Source organism: Mytilus trossulus, chromosome 11 (genome assembly GCF_036588685.1).
Source record: "Mytilus trossulus isolate FHL-02 chromosome 11, PNRI_Mtr1.1.1.hap1, whole genome shotgun sequence".
Taxonomy (NCBI): domain Eukaryota; kingdom Metazoa; phylum Mollusca; class Bivalvia; order Mytilida; family Mytilidae; genus Mytilus; species Mytilus trossulus.
Window position 1 is genome coordinate 16,795,110 of NC_086383.1, and position 21,844 is coordinate 16,816,953.

The 21,844-nt window shown below is 31.3% G+C and overlaps 1 protein-coding gene across 1 annotated transcript; it reads left to right on the forward strand.

The window, feature by feature from the left end:
- Positions 1-1,105: 1,105 nt before the first annotated feature.
- LOC134689780 (uncharacterized) lies at positions 1,106-16,779 on the forward strand. Its single transcript, XM_063549750.1, has 12 exons — positions 1,106-1,118; positions 2,785-2,922; positions 4,059-4,199; positions 5,161-5,286; positions 5,924-6,002; positions 7,169-7,302; positions 8,633-8,657; positions 9,386-9,480; positions 9,857-9,925; positions 11,910-12,113; positions 12,668-12,733; positions 15,216-16,779. Exons 1-12 carry the CDS (start codon positions 1,106-1,108, stop codon positions 15,332-15,334), a joined length of 1,209 nt encoding a protein of 402 aa, XP_063405820.1. The 3' UTR covers positions 15,335-16,779.
- Positions 16,780-21,844: the final 5,065 nt, after the last annotated feature.

The window sequence follows — 21,844 nt, forward strand, 5'->3', positions numbered from 1 at the left end:
TATCGACATATTAAAAAAAGCGTGAGTGTGCATCATTTTGATTATTCTGAATCAAATTGACGGATCTACTTTTGTGTAAACTACAAACAATATTACTTATTTCAGAGGAAAGAAAAACTACCTTACCCATGATTAAGATCAGGATTGTGTGTCCTTCATTTCTGCATTGTGTAATTTTTTTAAGTTTTTTAATTAATCACTGTTAAATTGATATTTTTTACTAGTATTCTCTGATCTTTATATTTGAGCACCCGTTATCCTTTTTTACTATTTTATTTGGCACACTATTATCTACTCTTTATTTTGTTGGTTTATTTTTCTTCAGTATTGGAACAATATGTAAACCCCATATATACCCTTATATCCTTAACTAGAGAATAGCTTTTATTAGATGTCAAAAATTGAGATATTTGACATGAAAGATATTATTTTCTTTAAAAAATATTCATTTATAGACCTTTAAAACAAATCACAATAATACTGACCTCCGAGTAAAAATTTAATTCGGAAAGTCTCCAAGCAAATGGCAAACTCAAATGCTCAAACACATCTGAAAGACAATAATTTTGATTCAATGATGCTACATATGTATTATATACCGTTTATTTCCGATGTTTTTTTTTGTGCTAACAAATTGTGTCTTACACATGTTACATGATATGCACATTTTTAAGATAAAAAAAATTGCTAACTAAGTTTAAATGTTTTAAAAAATATATTGAAATCGTACCTCTTTAATTGAGAAAAGTAATGTGCTTATGATGATGAATTGTTGTGCAATGTACAATATTAGTGATATCCTAAAATTAGAAACTTTATTTTCCAAAGCATATATTGGTCGTATCGATGTTTGTGATCTTTGTTAATGTTGTCAATTATGTTTATTTAGTATGATAATTTTATACATGTAACTTGAAATTTTGTTTTAAATATTAAATGTGTCCTATTATCACTCCTTGCAGATTGTCGAAATGCGATTATGTTCAGTAAAATCTATACGGTTAAATGCTATGCAGAACAAACTAAAAATAGACTGGGAAGTCTGAATCTATATTTATATCAGGTTTTTCTGTTATATGTTTAAAATTAGAATTATGTAGTAGCAATGGTTAGAGAGAGTAAGTTTGTTTTATTGTTATTGTAAATTCTATATGGTAAAATATTCAAATATCATAAATTAACTATTATTACTATGATTATCATTATTAATTTTATATTAATGTAAATACAGCCTTTGATTAAAATGTTATTTTCTTTGTAACTATGCAAAATGCATACATCACATATTTATTAATGTCGCGACAAGTAAATATTTAAACATAAATGATGAATACAAAAAGAAAACACAGTAAAGTTGTTTTTCGCTGAACGAGGAACTAACTATTACTTGATGACGAATCGTCTATATTTATAAAACTCTCAACAATTCTGCGTATAAATTTACGCCCACTCATTTGCATATTAATGCCTCCATGATCAAACGGAAAAAGAACCTTTATGCGACATAAAGATGTTAACTAAATCGAACGAAGGAGCCATTTTTGTGTGGATAAGGGTAAGTTCGATGTTGTTAACCCTTATAAAACTAGTCTTATAAGAATGTTTAACAAGTTATAAAATTGTTTATTTCAATTTTCGTTATTGCTACCTATTGCTACACTCCAATTAATCAATTAACTCATGGCAAAGTAATATGAATAAAACTTGTAGACTCTACATAAAAATGTAAATGGACGTGTTTTGTGTAAGTCAATATGTTTATTTGCTAGCTGTTGAATTTCTTTTTCATGGGAGATCTTTGTAAATTTTGATACATTCAAATAATTTCAAAAGTTTGATAAAGTAGAGATTTTTGTAGATAAATGTCAAACTTTGATATCAAAATATAAATGATTTAGATGTAAGCAATTTTTACGCGACGATGTTTATTGGTTTTTCTTGCCGTTTGATTACTTTTCACTTTATGTTTCATATATTAGATGTTTTTCTCAGTTTTAGTTTGTAACCCGGATTTGTTTTTTCTCAATTGATTAATGACTTTGGAACAGCAGTATACTACTGTTGCCTTCATTTGTAAGGCCAATAGTCGTATTCAACCTAACCTCTTCATAAGTGACTGTTAAACCAAACAGTTTAGTTTAACCTGTCCTCTAATACTTTACTGTGTTCCATCTTCTATCAGCATTGAAAAGGAAAATTAAACCTAAAAAAAATCAAGCTTCACAACTGTAGACTAAAAAAGAAATTCAACCGATGTTACCATCAAATAACATGGTAAAGACATGCATAATTTGTGTTGGCTTTGAAAAAAGCACAGTGAAAATCAAAATAGAAAAGCGATAAAATAAGATAAAAAAAAATAGATGCTAAGATTGATTTTTTTTTAATTAGCCAGACTCGCGTTTCGTCTATAAAAGACTCATCAGTAACGCTAGAATAAAAAAAATGAAAATGCAAAGATGCAAAGTTGAAGTGCCTAAATTCCTAAGGTTCTTGTCAAATACAGCTTACGTAACCATATTACAGAGGCAGAAAAGCTTTAGTATTTCAAAAATTCAAAGTTTTCTAAACAGTAAATTTATAATTTTGACCATATCAATGATACTTCATGTCAACACAGAACTTACAGAAATTCTCGAAATTACTAATATAACTTCAGGTCACTGACCAGTTCAACGAACATTATTCAATCTTTACTTTTACAATGTCCGATGGCTTATACAAATGTTTGATGATACAATTCGTTTTTGCGTATAAAAGATAATCATCTTTCTTTTCTTGCAGATACAATTCTTTTGTTTATTGTGGTAACAGCTGTAGTTAACCCGATTGTTTCACAACTTAACAACGAAGAACAAACACGTTGTGTAAAAGGACAAAAACTACGGATCAAATTTTGTTGTTGGACGACTCAATGTGAAGGTAAAATGTCTCACCAAAAGCCTTCGTGTACAGAATCTGAAACAAGTAGCAGATCAGCAACATGACCATGCAAAATATAAATCTCAAAATTGATGCATAAAAAAAGAACTACACCATTGCATAATCACAAACAAAAAACAAAAACAACAGTCCATAAAACACTGTATAGAAAACAAATGAAGTAGCAACACAAATGCTGCAAAAAACTAGAAGGAGTGATCTCGGGTAATGAAAAAGAGTAATCAGATGGCTTTCACCATGTGACATCATGATTTATTGCTGATATAACAAATCAAATGGTTGGCTGATAAATTTAGAAACTAATGTTTCAACTCATCAGGCCCAGTTTACCTTTGATGGATTTATAAATTCCATATGTGCAGACTGCTTAATAGAGGTACCTTCAGCAGCAACGCCCAAAGACGAATACGTGAAAGTCAAGAATATATAAGAACCGAGAAAGTTAACAGATGTATCGTCAACATGTTCAATAAATGGCCTTAACTTAACTGCGAAATTAGCTACATCTTTGAACTGATTTTAAATTATCATGTTTTGGTTTATGACTTACTGAATAATCGATATAATTATGTATTATTGTCATTTTGTTTATTTTCTTTGGTTACATCTTCTGACATCGGACTCGGACTTCTCTTGAAATGAATTTTAATGTGCGTATTGTTATGCTTTCACTTTTCTACATTGGTTGGAGGTATAGGGGGAGGGTTGAGATCCCACAAACATGTTTAATCCCGCCGCATTTTTGCGCCTGTCCCAAGTCAGGGGCCTCTGGCCTTTGTTAGTCTTGTATTATTTTAATTTTAGTTTCTTGTGTACAATTTGGAAATTAGTATGGCGTTCATTATCACTGAACTAGTATATATTTGTTTAGGGGCCAGCTGAAGGACGCCTCCGCATGCGAGAATTTCTCGCTACATTGAAGACCTGTTGGTGACCTTCTGCTGTTGTTTTTTTTATATGGTCGGGTTGTTGTCTCTTTGACACATTCCCGATTTCCATTCTCAATTTTAATCTAAAATTGAAAATCTGCTAATTGCTTTTAATAGCGTAATGTAAAAGTAAGGTAGATGAATATGCGTTGACTTACAGGGAAACATTCTTTATTACATTTTTAGATCAAGGTTTCTTACCATGCAACACGCACAATGGGACCGATGTTTGTGAACAATGCCCAGATGGAGAATATGTTCGTGGTGTATACCCGACCAAAGGATTCGAACGTTCTCCATGTGTTGAAATTCCGCGTTGTTTGCAAGGTAAGTGAAAATAAATGTTACACAAAGTAATAATGAAACATCTTTGATTTCCTATCGAATTCGATAAGGAACATTGACATACACATTGGCAAAACACAGTTTGTATGGTTTTACACTAGTTATTTTGACCTATAATGGTTTAATTTTACAAATTATGACTTGGATGGAGAGTTGTCTCATTGACACTGTCACCATATCTTCTCATATCTATCAACAAGAACAGTATGAACTGCAAGTTTGTCTTTGAATCAAAATAGATGTGGTGAACGTTAGAAAGACAAAAACCCTAGAATACAACGAAACAAAAACAAAAATAATTTCCCGTCTATCAATATATGCTCTACAACTATAGAGCAATGTGTGTGCCTGCGAGCAAGCCAGATTTTAAATAAGTTAGGAAGTGCTTCAACAATGACATCTTCCTACTGCGACCAACATGATTTAAAGAAAAACTTGCTTTATTTTAAATGAGCTTTAGTTTGCATGAAGTTGAGTTGATAAGTATATTTCAACGGTTTTGAATTTGCATGCATGTTTGAGAGAAGATCAAAATTGATTACTATTTCTTATCGGTTTAAAAAGCCGAAACCCACCCGAGTTCCAATGACTTCCATCAAAATATGAAATTTATAGCCAAGAAGAATATACAAACAATATAGAATAAATAGAGTCAACAGCAATACACCCATGTGCAAAAGTCAACAATCGATTTAAACGAAACAAATGCTGTTGAAAAACCAGAAACTGTGAAAAATACATCAAATATAAGGGAAAACAACGGAACAAAAGAAAAAATGAACACATATATAAACAAACTACCAAATAGACAAAGACTTTTTGATAATAGATGGTATATCCCTGACTTGGTACAGATTATTATTTATGCATTATTGATTGAAGAAAGTTCTTCGTTAACGGCAAATGGGACTTGAAATTATTCTGAATATTTTAATTATTGTAGAAGAGGTACGAGATGATTCTGGTAAATGTGTCTGTAACCGAGCTGAAGGATACATAAGAAAGTTAGATTACTGTGAACCAACAGATATACAATGTGATAAACCCGGCATAGAACTCAGCGAGCAAGGTAACTTAGCATGACACTAATGAAGTGCTGTTTTCATTTGACGACACTAGTGAGTGCATGGTTTGCGATTGGTATCAATTTTGAAATAGTGTATGCCCTTTTTTATTTTCGGCACAGCATTGGTAAATATGATGATTACAATTGTAATATGTTTGATGTTTACTGAGGTTAAAGGCTCGTATAGATTTGTCTAAGAGTTTTAACTCTCAAACAGCTAAAGTAAGAATATCACTTATTTCATCGTGTAAATTTCTTAAAAAGTTGACACTATAATCGCAAAAAAAATATTGTGGATGGAAGTACAGCAATAAATAGATTTTGAACGATAAAGTAAAAATACAAACACTGATAAAATACATGCAGCTCTCAAACAAATATTTATCATGTAAATCATCTATATAGTATCACAACATTTACTTCGTGGAATGATTGCCTGATATTTTTCCTTTAAAAAAATACAATTATATCTATTTCTTTTTTACCTTTTCTGAATTGTTTTCGGCGCAAAATTTGAGTAAAATGTAGAACTATCATTTGAATTATTTTTCAATCAAAATTTAAGATGAATCTATATGGCGTGTTAGATATATATTTGTTTCAATTATGTAAGATAAATTGTAATTGTTTATTTTATTAGGATTCTGTGAACCCTGCAAAGAAAACTTTTATAAAAATGTATATAGCAAAGATCTATGCAAGCGAAAAACAAATATCACGTGAGTACAGCTTTCAAAAGTTGACAAAATGGTTAATCAACGAATGATATGATTTACGTGCGCACGCAATATGTTTAAAAAAAAACAGTCATCAGTTACACAGTTGCATGACAAAAGTTTTAAAAGGAAATTATACAACATTTTTGTTCATCTATGAGTTTGAATGACCCTCTGGAATGTGACCTACCGAGTTTGACTATCTACCGAACGTATAACAACATGAGAAACACGACGTTTGCCACATGTGAAGCAAGATCTTCTTACCCTTCTAGAGCCCCTATGATTACCCCCTGTTTTTTGTGGGGTTCGTTTTGCTAAGTCTTCAGTTTTCTAGGTATTGTGTAATATTATTTTTCTGTTTGGTTTTTAGTTTATTTCCGATCTAAGAGCTTAACTGTTCCTTTGGTATCTTTATCCCCTCTTAAAATTTTATAAAATGCAAACTGGTCTTCAGATCAACTGGTGTTATAAACTGTGCTAGACCCTCATGTGTAGTCTCAAGGCTTCTTAAATAGTAGACCAATATAATCTGTCTAAATGAACGCCTTCTTAGATGTAGCACTATAAAAATCCTACTGACTACAAATTAAACATAGTATCTTAAGTATATGAAATTTTGCCAATATAAAAGCAATAATAATATCTCTGTCCTTTAACAGTTGACTAATCGCGCTGGACAAAATTCGTCCACTAAACACATGCATGGTCCAGTTAGTACGCGAGGGACCCACATTTAAGCAATCTTTACACAAACCAAAAACCCACATTTTCTATAACATAATACACTCTTTAAGTGTATACCACCTTTTCGTATAGTATATGGATATTTTCTTCTAACGTACAGAAGCATTAAGTCCTACAACTTATATCTTAAGAAAGGCATAAACAGAAAAGAAGGCAAAGGAAATCAATACAATACTTTTAAAATACGGTTTTTGTATACAAATTATTAAATATCAAAATGGATTTATCTTGTTTAGATATAAAACAAAAACAACAGATATATTCCTCTTGTCAACCTGAATATTTCGTTCTTGTTGCATGTTGTACATGTTTGCCTATCGGCTTCATTCTATATCATATTATATAACTATTTTTAAAAAACATATAGTTTCATATAAGTATATAAAGCATTGTGACTGACGTTATATAACTAATTCTAATAGTTGCAGTTCCGGGCAGTTTGTCGATAACGGCAACACTAAGTCAGATAGGATTTGTATTGACGTTACAACAGCTAAACAATGGACAACAACTGAGAACGCTATAACCGCAGCTAGCAATCCTGGAAATAGCAATGGTGAGATATTTTAGACAAGGTATTCGGAGTATCTACTACTGATAAAAATATATCTTTACATATTATCAGAAACATTTTGATTTATCTTTTTCTACCTTCTATGTATTTGCCCTGAACATGCTGAAAGGGATAGTCATATTGTTTTTCAACGTCACAGAGACAATTATTGTTCCATTAAGGTAAAAATGTAAAGCTATTTTTAAAATTATTCTATAATCAAATTATACTTAGCAATTTGATTGCATATATACTTTTCAATCAGCAAACATCCCATGCCCACCTACGATTTGACCTTATAAAAGAAACATGTCTAAGCAAGTCTGGTTTAGGGATTTTGTGTCTGCAAAATAATCTCTAAACCCAAAAATAAACGTACTACAAATGCATTCAAAAGAAAATATATTTGAACTTACTTGATCAAAAATCAACCTAGTACCAAGACTGTATTGGTCTCAACAGTATTCTATCAATCAGTCTGTGTAAATCTCCAACCTTGTTTGAAGCCTGTTCTAAACATAAAATTCATACATCAAAAGAGAAAACTCAGTTGTTTTACATAATTTTAAAATGAATTTGCAGTTCTAGGTACTGTGAAGACTGACTTTTTCTTTAGATAATAAGTTTAGATATACATCTAAAAGAAGCGAAGCTCGATTGTTTCATGAAAAGTCGTGTCCAATCGAACTAAGATCAAACTAAAATTTTATATTTCTTCTAAGCCTCTACACTCATGGGCGAAATACACTTAAGGTTTGCACAGAGTCCGACTAATGTGCGTTTATACTATGTTTAATATGTACGGTATTCATATCATCGTTATCAGTCGTCTTAACTAAATAACTCACAATATCACAAACAAATTACGAAACAAGTTTAAACGTGAATTATAATATTCAAGAGCTATGCAACACTCTTACAAGTTACATTGTCTTGTTCAGAATTCATACAAATAAATATTATATGTTCAACAAACACGTAAGCGAATTGTATGTTTAACACGAAATGCAAATGACCTTAATGGCAACATGAAAGTTGAGTTATATTCTCTAAAAAGTGTACAAACCGCAACTGATACCGTATATCGGGTTTTTTTTCTCGCTTATTTTCGCGGATAGAACAAAATCGCCAAAATAAACTCTGCCAATTTAAAAGTGCACATGCAAAGGTATCTATAAAAGTTTTAAATCCTCCAAAATAATAACAGCTAAAATATTTCGTATACCTTATTCAATGAAAATCGCGATAAAAATGGCCATGAAGTATTTTTATACAAGTAATTGAAAAGAACATTTAATGATTCATAAATATTCTGTCTGTTATTACATTACAGGGCTTGATATTTCAGATATTATTGGGTATGTACGTTATTATACATTTCTGCCTCTGATCACTAGTATAATTATCAGTCAATCAAAAACATTTTAAAATTAGGTCATTGATTCAAAATAATATAGTAACGAATGGCCATATTTCCATAATTTTCACTCAAATGATTGCATTTTAAGAGAATGAAAATTTGAATTTTGATGGAGAAACTCTGGCCGTTCTAGTGTTATTCCCTTTACAAATGAACAAAATTGTCGTTTTTAATTTCCGTTCTCTAACTCCTGATTGTCTCAACAAAATATTATAAAACTCAATGCTTATTACCACAAACACAAAACTCAGATCCAGTACACATTTGGGTAGCGTCACTTGTACAGGTTTTAGCTATGTCTCTTTAATACGTTATATGCTAGCGGGGGCATCATCTGTTTCCTCTTGACATATTCCTTATTTATTTCAGAAAGAAAGGAAGGAACTAATGTGTTACGATTTAGTGAATGGTTGTCTTGCTAGCATATACACGGAATAAATGAAGAATTTTACACCTTCTTCATTAGTTGAGACTTCATACAACTAAAAATTAAAAAGTCAAATGGCTATAGGAACACCCGTTGATATAGGTTGATCCTTAATAGTAAGATCGCAAATAGTGGATTTAACTTATTTCAACAATTGCAATGACAACTTGAAAACAATAAAAAAAAAAATATATCAAAACGTGATTCACTGCATTATATGCATAAATGTATAATTTCAGTATTACGGTTGGTTGTATTCTGCTGGTGATAATTGTCAGTTTTGTAATCTACATGATCTTTTGTTACATGAAAATACAGAGAAAACAACAATCAGGTATGCCATCCCAGATCAAGTTCTAGAGTCGTTATTTAGAATACAATTATTATCAATTCTTGTTGTGTAATGTCTTTGTCATTATGATGCATAGTTCATTAAAAAACTTGAACAAGCTTATTCCTACTACTAATCTTTCATGTCTCTTAACAAGATAAAATGACATAATGGTATTCTCCCTCTTAACTGATTAAAAACATAAAACTCAACACGAAAATTGAAATCATGTATATTCGATATATCAAACTTCAGCAATGGCCAAACACGGAAAATTCAACCAAACTCTTCTATCGATGCATTGCGTTCTATAATATATGCATTTAATTAACAGAACATACGTCCGTAAAATTTAAATATGTTATTCATTTTCACTCAGAAAACATTGACAAAACGGAAAGAGGAGAATCTACGCCATTGAACAAGAACGATACAACAGATGAATCGTGTAAGTATAAGTCTTAGAATCGTTGGAAATTGGACATAACTGTTAAAGTGAAGGTAACCATACATCTTACTATCATACTATGAATCACATCGAAAGACATTCTTTTGGGACAGTCATCGTGGATTTGTGAATTGTTTGTTCTATCGGAAGTCGCTTTGTATCTTTTTACAGACATTTATGAGAATATATGATTATTGTTTTAATATGGAATTTAGATAACATTTTAATATGTTCCTATATATATTCAAAAATGTCGTGAACAACTTTATCATTTTCAAAGAAATTATGCGTTCTCTACAAGAAATAAGTTCAAATAAATGATTTCAATACAGGGTCGTTGTTTTTAATTAGAACATCACTGCGAATTAAATAAATTTTATATATATGATAACCAGAATATGTTCATTCCTCAAGTTTTGATTTGTTTTTGAAATTGACTGATCAGTAGAATTTCCCTACTACTTATTTTTGAACGTTATAAAAGTAAAATAGTTGTTACTTTACAAAATCTAAACATAATTAAAAACCAATTGTTCAGAGAACAATTGAAGGGCTTTCCACCAAAAACAATGTGTTTTAATATGAAAGTTGTAAAATTAAGTTTAAAATGTCATTTCAATCGTTAACTGATAGCTTATTGTACGATTATTCCAAAAATACATGGTTTCTATACTTTTTTTTAAATAAGGGAGATGATGATTTGTTACTTCCGGCTTGAAAAATATTTAAATATTTACTTGACACTGATTTCAAAAATATCTGGTTCTATATACTTTTATATTAATAAAGTATAGAAAAAATCTACTTCCGGTTTACACAAGGTCACTTCCGGTTGATTTTTTCAAGGTGAAATGGTTTGATAACTTTTGCAAAAAGTCTCATGGCTTTATCATGTATACATGTGAGGTAAAGGCAAAGGTCAAAATCTATGACCTTAAAATAAAGCTATGACCTTGAGATCAATTTCAAGGTCATAAACCAAGGACCTCAAATCAAAAGACCATTGGTCTTAATTATATTTGGCTATTCAGTTATATCACCATACACATATTTTTAAATACAAGAGGGTAGAAAACTCACATTTACGTTCAACGTACCCTTGCAATCAAAATTTACTTGTTACGACATGTCGCAACTAACAATTTAGAAAAAAAAAATTGTCGATATCTTATACGGTTTCTAGAAATGAGTGGAAATAAGCCAAATTCAAAAAATAGAATATGACTTTGACCTTTGACCTTGACCTAATTATTAATATATGGGACCTGTGACCTCAAATCAAAAGATCCTAGGTCTCTATCACTTATGGTTAACAAGATAGAAATGCATATCACTTATACATAATGCATGAGGGGAAATAACTCTCATATGGAGCGTTCATATCGCTTCGGTTATAATAAGACAAATCATGCGTAGGATAGAAGGAGCAATTTTGTAAAATAAATTCGTCGTAATCTTTTACGGTTGCAAAGGAGTTGTGGACACAAGGAAAACAGTGTTTGAGGAGATTACTCCTACAAAGAAAAGTATTCCGTTAGGCAGGGTAAATTTCAAAAGCGCACAAACATATCATATACCAAACATCTAAGCGACATATTGCGAAACAAATTTTTATCGCAAGAACAAAATAAGGCGGAAGAAAAAAAATGAATTTAAAGAAAAACAATATGTCTTTCCACAGAAAAGTGGAAAGACCTAATATTCAGAAGAAATACAATAAGTCTTTCCACAGAAAAGTGGAAAGACTTAATAATCAGAAGAAAAACAATAAGTCTTTCCACAGAAAAGTGGAAAGACTTAATAATCAGAACAAATACGATAGGTCTTTCCACAGAAAAGTGGAAAGACCTAATTAGTAAAAAAAACTGGATACACTCACCCAGACTTTGAAAAAAGATAGTACATTGAAAAAATATATATCGTTATGAATAATAGTATACTCTGTCCAACTTAAAAGTTTTATTCATTATAGATGCTTTTTAAGTTTCAGGAACCATCGAAATCGCAACTACTCATTTTGATGGTGGCAATACTGAACATGATCTAGAAGCAATGGCTGATCCTGTTGACGATGATGAAACATTTGTGAAGGAACTAGATGACAACAATGATGACAATCTCTTGTCAATAGCTGCAGGCGGGTCACCAGAAAATGGATTCAACATATTGTCTGCGCAACAACCTCAAGGCGAGTCGATTTTTTATATATGTTGATTCACTAGATTATTAATATAAACTACATCTCCTGTTTTATGCACTGACTACATTTTACTTGAAATAAGCCAATCAAACACACTCTATTTGTTAAATGCAGCAGTCCAAGCTTTCATATCAGTTCATAATATGTAACTTTATTCATTATGAACAAATTCAGTTGAACTGAACAATATTTACTTCAGGATTAATCTTTCTACAGGAAGTTGATTAAAGCTAACTCGGCTATAAATTCAATATCACCGATAAGAGAACAAATACCTTATCTACAGGTTTCAAAACATATTTAATTCAATTCAAAACATTATTATAAATCAAAGATAATACTCATTGACTGTAACAATAACACAAGGCGTTAAGCAAGGAAATACAAAAGTGTGCATATATATATATCACCATGTTGTATAATTATGTAAGATATATAAATATGTCCTGTATATAGTTCATTCACACAAATAATCTGCAAACATATGCGGTAGCAAACATTCAAAATACAACTTTCGGTTATCAAGTGTTTCTTATTTTTAGACGAACAACCTGACATGAGACCTATTGAACAAAGACCAACTGCCAGGGTAGAGGCTCAGGTTCATGGTAAGTAAAAAATAGTGAGGGAGCGCAAATGCTATAGGTTCCACTATTGCGACACAAACTGTTGACTATATAGGCAACATCTGAGGTATTATTTTGTACGAACATTGCAACATCTGTTTATCTTTTTTTCAGTAACTTTGTTCTATCCTCTGTTCTACAAATATAGTTGTTTTCTTTTCTATGGTCGGGTAGTTGTCGTTTTGAAACATTCCCCATTTCCATTCTCATTTTTATTGCTGACTTAAAACCTTAGCATTTAGTGATAAGACATGTACGAACGTATTAAGAGGGTCATATATCAAAGAAAATGCAGCAGTGGTTTATGGATTTCAAAGGTTTTACAAATCAAAGAAAAGCAACCTGGTTCAATGACAGATTTGCCTCTTTAAATACATGCATCACTCATCATGAAAATCTTGATTTTAAATAATGTCCCAGTAGGAAAAAGAGTAAACGCAAGTGAACAGATTTGATCATTAAAACATGTCTCTGGTGCGTTAAGACTAAGAGACACCTGATTGGTGAACTCGTTTTTAATATAGAACGTTAAACTGGATTTCAGACGTTCTTTATCATAATAACTCTACATCATATTATTTTGTTTTAGTAGACCATTCAGTTAATGGAGTTCGCATAATTGTACCTGCACGTACTTGGCGTTTCAACTTGTATAAGTTAACGCCAGAAATATGATAAATGTGAATACTTTGAAAACGGAAATACTTACTCTTGCCATAGATTCTAGTGTGAGGTTCATCTACTTTTATTTTCAATTTGTCGATTGTTTTCATTGTATTTTCAGTAAAGTGAAAGTTGTTTTCCTTTGTTGACGTACATACGAAATTCGAATATTCTAATCAAATTAATAAACAAGCATCATGGTCATATAACAAAAAGTAAAATCACAAAAATACTGAACTCAGAGGAAAATCAATTCGGAAAGTCCATAACCACATGGCAAAATCAAATAACAAAACGCATAAAAAACAAATGGACAAGAACTGTCATTTTCCTGACTTGGTACAGGCATTTTCAAATGTAGAAAATGGTGGATTAAACCTGGTTCTATAGCGCTAACCCTCTCACTTTAATGACAGTCTCATCGAATTCCGTTATATTTACATTGATGCGTTACTCAAATAGACATAATAAATAAAATAGTCAAAATATGAGTACATCAGTCATCATCGTATAACAATTTTAAAAGGATCAATTTAACAGAACACAAAAACATCTACGATCTACGATTACATTGATTGATTTGAGTCTCTGACGTCAGAAAATTTTATATGTCACATAAATTTGTCGTTTAATGTGCATACAATCAATTTTAAAATTTACATGGGCAATGTAAGCATACAGCGTTAAAAAATCAAAAGTATGCAAGAATAAATTTCAGAAATAAACCATGAATTAAACTAGTCCAAAAGTTATATATAGAATTTATAAGAATCCAAAAATAGTTAATTCCACTACGCGATTAAATGATTTTGACGTTTGTGGTTCAACGTATATAGTAATTCATAATAGAAAGATACCATAATGACATATAATAGAACAATATCATACTGACGGGATCTTGTAAAGAACAGAGTCACGTTAGAGTCAATAGCTTGTAGCTCTCACAATTCGGACCGAAGAATGGTAGCGTTAATTCTCAAGAAAATGAACAAATTTATTTAAAAAACAGTTAATGTTGTTGGCATGACACGGGCTATGTTCTTCTCATATATTTTATGAAAGTATGATACTTAACCCTTAACGGGAGGTAATGTGCATGATATTCATATGATGAAGACATAATCTTTCAATCAGTTTAATTGAGGTCTGGAGCTGGCATGTCAGTTTACTGTTTGCAGTCTGTTGTTATTTATGTATTATTGTCATTTTATTTATTTGCTTTTGTTACATATTTTGACATCAGACTCGGACTTCTCTGGGACTGAATTTTAATGTGCGTATTGTTATGCGTTAATTTTTCTACAATGGCTAGAGGTATACGAGGAGGGTTGAGATCTCATAAACATGTTTAATCCCGCTGCAATTTTGCGCCTTTCCCTAGTCAGAAGCCTCTGGTCTTTGTTAGTCTTGTATGATTTTCAATTTTAGTTTCTTATGTGTTTATCACGTTACTAGTAGACATATTTTTAAGGGGCCAGCTGAAGGACGCATACGGGTGCGGGAGTTTCTCGCTACATTGAAGACCCATTGGTGGTCCTCGGCTAATGTCTGCTCTATGGTCGAATTGTTGTCGTATTGACACATTCCCCATTTCCTTTCTCAATTTTATTCATAATATTATTGAAGATCAAATACATTCAATCGACTTTATTTAATCCACCTTAATAGTATGTCTCACCCTTTTTAATGATTCATTCATGCTAGGAACAGTTCATTTCCAGAATGGTTTAAAATTGAAGATATTTGAATTAAGTATTTCTATGTTTGTACCAATATTCTGTTGTCTTTTTTTAATTTACAGTTGAGGAATTACCTAAACTGCTTACAGAAAATCCAGAAAATGACGACTCAGGGAGATTTTTACTGAACGGTGAAACCTCATTATCTATGCAGTACCATAATGGAAATGTTAACCATTGAAGAAAAACTATCGAACAGCACCTCCTCATAGAACTATTGGTGTACGAAGTTGGAGCCTTCCATCCAATCAATATTATCCAAACAGTTCAATATGCATTTTTCTTAGTTAGAGAAAATGCTTAGATGTAATAAAAAGCAAGATATCAAAAAGGCAAATTATAAGAAGGACGCCAACATAAACTATACGAACAAAAATGTAAACAGAACAAATTGCTGATATGTAACTGTCTTTATGCATTTCTGAATATGGCCATTTTACACAGATATGATAGTAACATTGCAAATCACAACTTTGACATTTCTTAATATATACAAGACTTAAAATATGTTTCAGTTAGACAAAAATAAAAGTACATTATATATTAAAATACTTTCGTAATAGATATATTTTACCGTTGTTTTAGCAATGCTACGTTTAAGATGGTTGATAAAGGTTGTGGGAAATATGTCATTCATCTGTACTATATTTGAAATGGCAATTTTCATGAATGCTTTTAAAAATAGAAAAACATCAAATAAACTGGTGATATTAGGAACTTTAAATATAGATGTGCTAGCGAATTTTCAAAGCTTACCATTTATTCAAAAGAAGAGCATACATAAACTTCGAGTATTTTAACTCAATCGTTTTCACACTCTCAACATCAATTTTATTCCTCCAAATTGTATGAAACTCTGCTCAATGATAATTTATGGTTCCTAGGATTCTGTCCCCTATTAACTTGAAAAATCACAAGCTTGAGAGGGGACATCTATCTTTTTTTTTTAATATAATTAATGTATTTTTGCATTTAAAAAATATTATTACTATTTCTTTACTTTTTTTTTACAACATTGAGATGAAAAGAACAAGACAGTATGTTTATATCTTTTTCATTCTTTTAATTTTTTCATTAATTCAGAATTTCAGACTCAACAGTTTGCATTGGTAAAGCTCAAAGTTTTTCTTTGTTGAAATAGTTATTTGTTTTTATTGTAATTAAGATTATATTACAATGTTGACGGCTGTACACCATTTTTTTTTTTATATTTTTACCTATTATATATGTTTTTATTGCTCAAACATTGTTGATGTTTTATAGTATAATTTCTATGCAACTGTAATGAGTGAGAGATTAAGCTAGCTATAAAACCAGGTTAAGGAAATGTCTGCACTGAGTCAATAATATGGGTTGTTTTAATTGGTTTGATGTGTTTGAGCTTTTGATTTTGCCATTTTATTGGACTTACAATTTAGAATTTCTTTTTGAAGTTCGGTATTTTTGTTATTATATTTAAACACTAGTTGCTTTTTGTGATGTTTTAAGTTCGCTTACAGTAGTTAACTGATATCTAATCAAGATTATATGAGCATTATGATTTGTTACTTTTATAAATTAATTTTTATTCATTGTTCTAATTGTTGAAACTGTGAATAAGCTTATTAAACTTTTCATATTTTCATATGTTTTTGTTGCTTTTTCTTTGAAATGCCCTTGCCTAGTTAAATGCTTCTCATCAGATAGACTTTCTTGAAAGGGCTAGTGTTTTTATCTTCACATTGTACCCCAAATATCAGTAGGAATGACACGCAATTTTCCGTGTACCTTCTTCTGAATTCAGTTTTAATAGAAAATTCGCAATCATAGTCAAATTAAGGCAACATTAGTTGATCAGTGTTCAACTCTCGTAAATCAGTTTTGAAGAGTCAAAATCAGGGTAACAAACAAAAACTGTGTGAATCGCATGAAACCTCTAAAATAGATAAACCTGGTACGTTGACAGGGTCTCTGCTATGCATGCATCACCTGCCAAGAGAGTTCAACTGCTTTCTAAAGATTAAGAGTTAAGGCGCCGACTTCTTGTATCGGTCAACCAATCCGTGGTCGTTACTGCAATTCTGATGTTATCGATTTCGGTCGTTTTTCCGTAATGTTTTAAGGTGGTATCGGTGTCTTTCGCCATCTTGAGTTGTGAAAAACAGAGAATGTTGTTATGTTTACTCAATTAGCAAAATTGAGTAAATGTAAATTTTCATTGAAAGAACATATTTATTATAACTTATAAATCATAATAATTTTACAAGTGTAGCATATTTTTTCTTGATTTTAAAGGGGCACTAGCTGTCAAAATTCATGTTCATCGATTTTAAGCAAATTCTCATATTTGATTTATAACATTGTAAAACTTGTGTCCAAACTATTTAAAGTATAAAATAAATAGTTATCAGGGAATGAGAATGCGTCGCTTTGTTTCGTGTATATTATTTGTGTCTAGATGCCAGCTAATAAATTATCGAGTTGACCTATAAAGTCATTCGATGACCATATCAGCGATGTAAACATAAATATTGATATAAATAGACTTAGCAAACTCGTGCTGTTGGATTATTATAGGTCTATTTAATTCCATATTATACTTGAAAAATAAATGTTTATCATTGTTTTTACCTGTATACGAATGATGGTTTGTGGATCGTATCAGTCAATCAAATGATTTACCTTTGTTTCACTTTCAATGTTGACATTCTTTTCCTTTAAATAACTTTACACGTACAATTCAAGTTTTAATTTAAACCGTTTCACAAATGATATCAAATTTGTTCCTTACATCGTAACTACAATCCCCTTCCCTTTCAAGCACCTGAGATCACCCCTAGATTTTGGAGGGGTTCGTGTGGTTTATTCTTTAGTTTTCTATGTTGTATCATGTGTACTATTGTTTTTCTGTTTGACTTTTTTCATTTTTAGCCATGGCGTTGTCAGTTTGTTTTAGATTTATGAGTTTGACTGTCCCTTTGGTATCTTTTGTCCCCCTTTTAGCTACTTATCACATAATGAAATTGAGAATGGAAATCAGGAATGTCTCAGAGAGACATCAACCCGACCATAGAACAGACAACAGCAGAAGGTCACCAACAGGTCTTCATTACAGTGAGAAATTCCGGCACCTGGAGGCGTCCTTTTGCTAGCCCCTTAACACATATATATACAAGTTCAGTGATAATGAATGCCATATTATACTCCAAATTATACACAAGAAACTAAAATAAAAATAATAATACAAGATTAACAAAGGCTTCAGGCTCCTGACTTAAAACAGCGCAAAAATGCGGTGGGTTTAAACAATGTTTTGTTCCTGTATAATCCATACAAAATGCGTCATTTGGTCAAAACCTGTACTTAATTATATTTTGAACATATATATCACTATATACTACGTTTTGGCAAAGTATAAACAAATTCTATCATTTTAAATGTATACTCCCATGTCTCCTTAAATAGATATATGGTACGCCATAAGCTGGAGCAGATGGTATATTTATGCTGAAATTGGCAAATTGATATTTTGACATTTGTCATAGATTCAAGTTTTAAGTTGTTCATGGTTTTCAATAACGAGGAATAGGTAGATATGAAGCAGACCTTCTTTAGTTAGTATCAATAATTTCAATATATAAATAAATAGTGGTATAATTGCCAATTGGATAATTTTCTCAAAATGAGGAAGAAGTATGAAACAATAGAAAACATGTCAGAAGTGCACGTGCATACTTTCATTGTTCCATGAAATAAAATCGATAACGCTGAAAAGTAGATACTTGTATCATATAACAGAGGCGAAAGATACAAAAGTGACAATCAAACTTATACCTCGGAAATAAACTGACAACACCATTGCAAAAAAGAACAAGATCAACAGACAAAAAAAAACCACAACATAGAAAATAAACTAGATGTGTCAAAGAGACACGAATGACCCCGTCCCAAGAAGTTGAAAAAACTGCAATTTCAATATAAACACATGTGGACACAAACATGACGGTAGTCTCACATATCATAAATCAGCTTTAAAATCTGGAGGGGAATAGAGAAAAATTCTGTATAACTGTGATTTTCAATAATTTATCAAAGTCCAAAGCCTGTAATTTCGGCTAAAAATAGTGGAGTGGAAAGAAATTTAACCTTGATCTGTAACTCATCATGGTTAACTCACATAACAAAAATGAGCCCAATTTCTGAAGGCCTTTAGAAAAAATCTCTATATAATGGTTTGCTGCGGAATGACAAAATGACGAAAGACAGAATTTTTGAATTTCCGAAAATGGTAAAACTATATGGCACCGACAACTTCGTTGCAGGGCCATAAAAACAGAGCTACACAAACCCCACCAAAAACTGGAGGTTATTAAAGAACCTTAGTGAGTGCGCTCACATACCCCACGTCCCACATTGTCATTGGAGAAATTAAAATAGTGCAAGAAAAAAAGTGTATAAGAAAAATTAATTTCCTGCCAATATGCACATCTAAATAGTATGTCCTTATTATCTACAAAATTTCATGAAATTCGGTCGTGTGGTTTCAGAGGAGTTGAGATGACAAACTGTTGCAGAAGTACATTGAAGCAAATAAGTTCAAAGGGGTGTAACTCCTAAAAAAAATGAATGATAATTTCCTGTCGATATGCACATCTACATAGTATGTCCTTATTATCTACAAAGTTTCGTAAAATTCTGTCGTGTGGTTTGAGATGAGTTGGGATGACAAACTGTTGCAGTAGTACATTAAAGTAAATAAGTTCAAAGAGGCGTAACTCCTGGAAAAAAATGGAATCGCAATTTCCCGTCGATATGCACAACTACATAGTATGTCCTTACTATCTGAAAAGATTTCGTGAAATTCTGTTGTGTGGTTTGAGAGGAGTTGTGATGACAAACTGTTGCAGTAGTACATTAAAGTAAATAAGTTCAAAGGGGCCTAATTCCTAGAAAAAAAATTGAATCGCAATTTCCCGTCGATATGTTCAACTACATAGTATGTCCTTATGATTTGAAAAGGTTTCGTGAAATTCTGATGTGTGGTTTGAGATGAGTTATGATGACAAACTGTTGCAGTAGTACATTAAAGTAAATAAGTTCAAAGGGCTGTAACTCCTAGAAAAAATGAATGGTAATTTCCTGTCAATATGCACATCTACATAGTATGTCCTTATTATCTACAAAGTTTCGTAAAATTCTGTCGTGTGGTTTGAGAGGAGTTGCGATGACAAACTGTTGCAGTAGTACATTAAAGTAAATAAGTTCAAAGGGCTGTAACTCCTAGAAAAAAAATTGAATCGCAATTTCCCGTCGATATGTTCAACTACATAGTATGTCCTTATGATCTGAAAAGGTTTCATGAAATTCTGTTGTGTGGTTTGAGAGGAGTTGTGATGACAACCTGTTGCAGTAGTACATTAAAGTAAATAAGTTCAAAGGGCTGTAACTCCTAGAAAAAAAAATTGAATCGCAATTTCCCGTCAATATGCACAACTACATAGTATGTCCTTATTATCTGAAAAGGTTTCGTTAAATTTTGTTGTGTGGTTTGAGAGGAGTTGCGATGACAAACTGTTGCAGTAGAACATTAAAGTAAATAAGTTCAAAGGAGTTGCGATGACAAGAAACAGGACTGACGAACGTACTGATGGACGGGTCAAAAACATTATACACTCCGCAACTCGTTGCGTGGGGTATAATTAAAGGTGTTATATGGAACAGTAAGAAGATATTTCTGAACATGTTAAAAATACTAAAATAAAACAAACATAAATTTAACCGGTCTATTAGTTTTATTAGAAATAGTATAATTTATTTTTGTTTGCAATAGTTACTATAAACACAATGTTCATTTCATAAAATGGATTAAAACTAGCATGGTTGGAATTACACTGATATGCAAAAAAATAACAAAAAACAACAAATCAAAACAAAACAAATTAACAGTGTCTGATTTTTCTAAAATTTCGATTCAATCTTAAAATTTATAATTCATATCTTATTGTTACTATTCACAGATTTTCTGAGTATATTTTTAAAATAAAACATGTATTAATCAAAATCTTTCATTGCAGTTATAGCCAATTACATTGAATGTGTAGGCTTCTTTGGTTTGCTTGTCTGCTAGCTGAACCTTGAAGTTATTATTATGTAAGGGATACTACCCTTCCACTTCTCTTAAAGGAGGGTATATTACATAACATAATAATGACTTCATGGCTCATTTAGCTAGCAAGCTAACCAAACATATTATCTTCCCCTTCACACTAAATGCAGTCAGCTGTAGGAATTTATATAGGTCCAATTCTCCTTAGAACCAAAGGATAATGTGAAAACGTCACTCTTTTGAAGTTTCATTTATATACTTGTTTTTACTTTTATATAAGCAATCTTAGTCAAATTCATCAGTTTTTGACACACACCCCCGGAGATATTTCTTATTTGTACAGCAGATTTTGTTATAGGAAAATAGGGTAGTTTATAACTATAGTTCTTCCGTTGATTAAGAACAGCCCTTATTCAATAACTGAATTGAATTTTAGTAAAGTAATATAAGAAAATTTCATGGTACAAATAATCTCCATACAGACTATTGTCCTTTGAAAATAAACTCATCATGGATGCCAGTATTTAAAATTTGTATGCCAGCACACAGCAAATTGATAAAACAAAATTCCTATTTCAAGGTTTGATGAAACAGAAGTTATTAAAA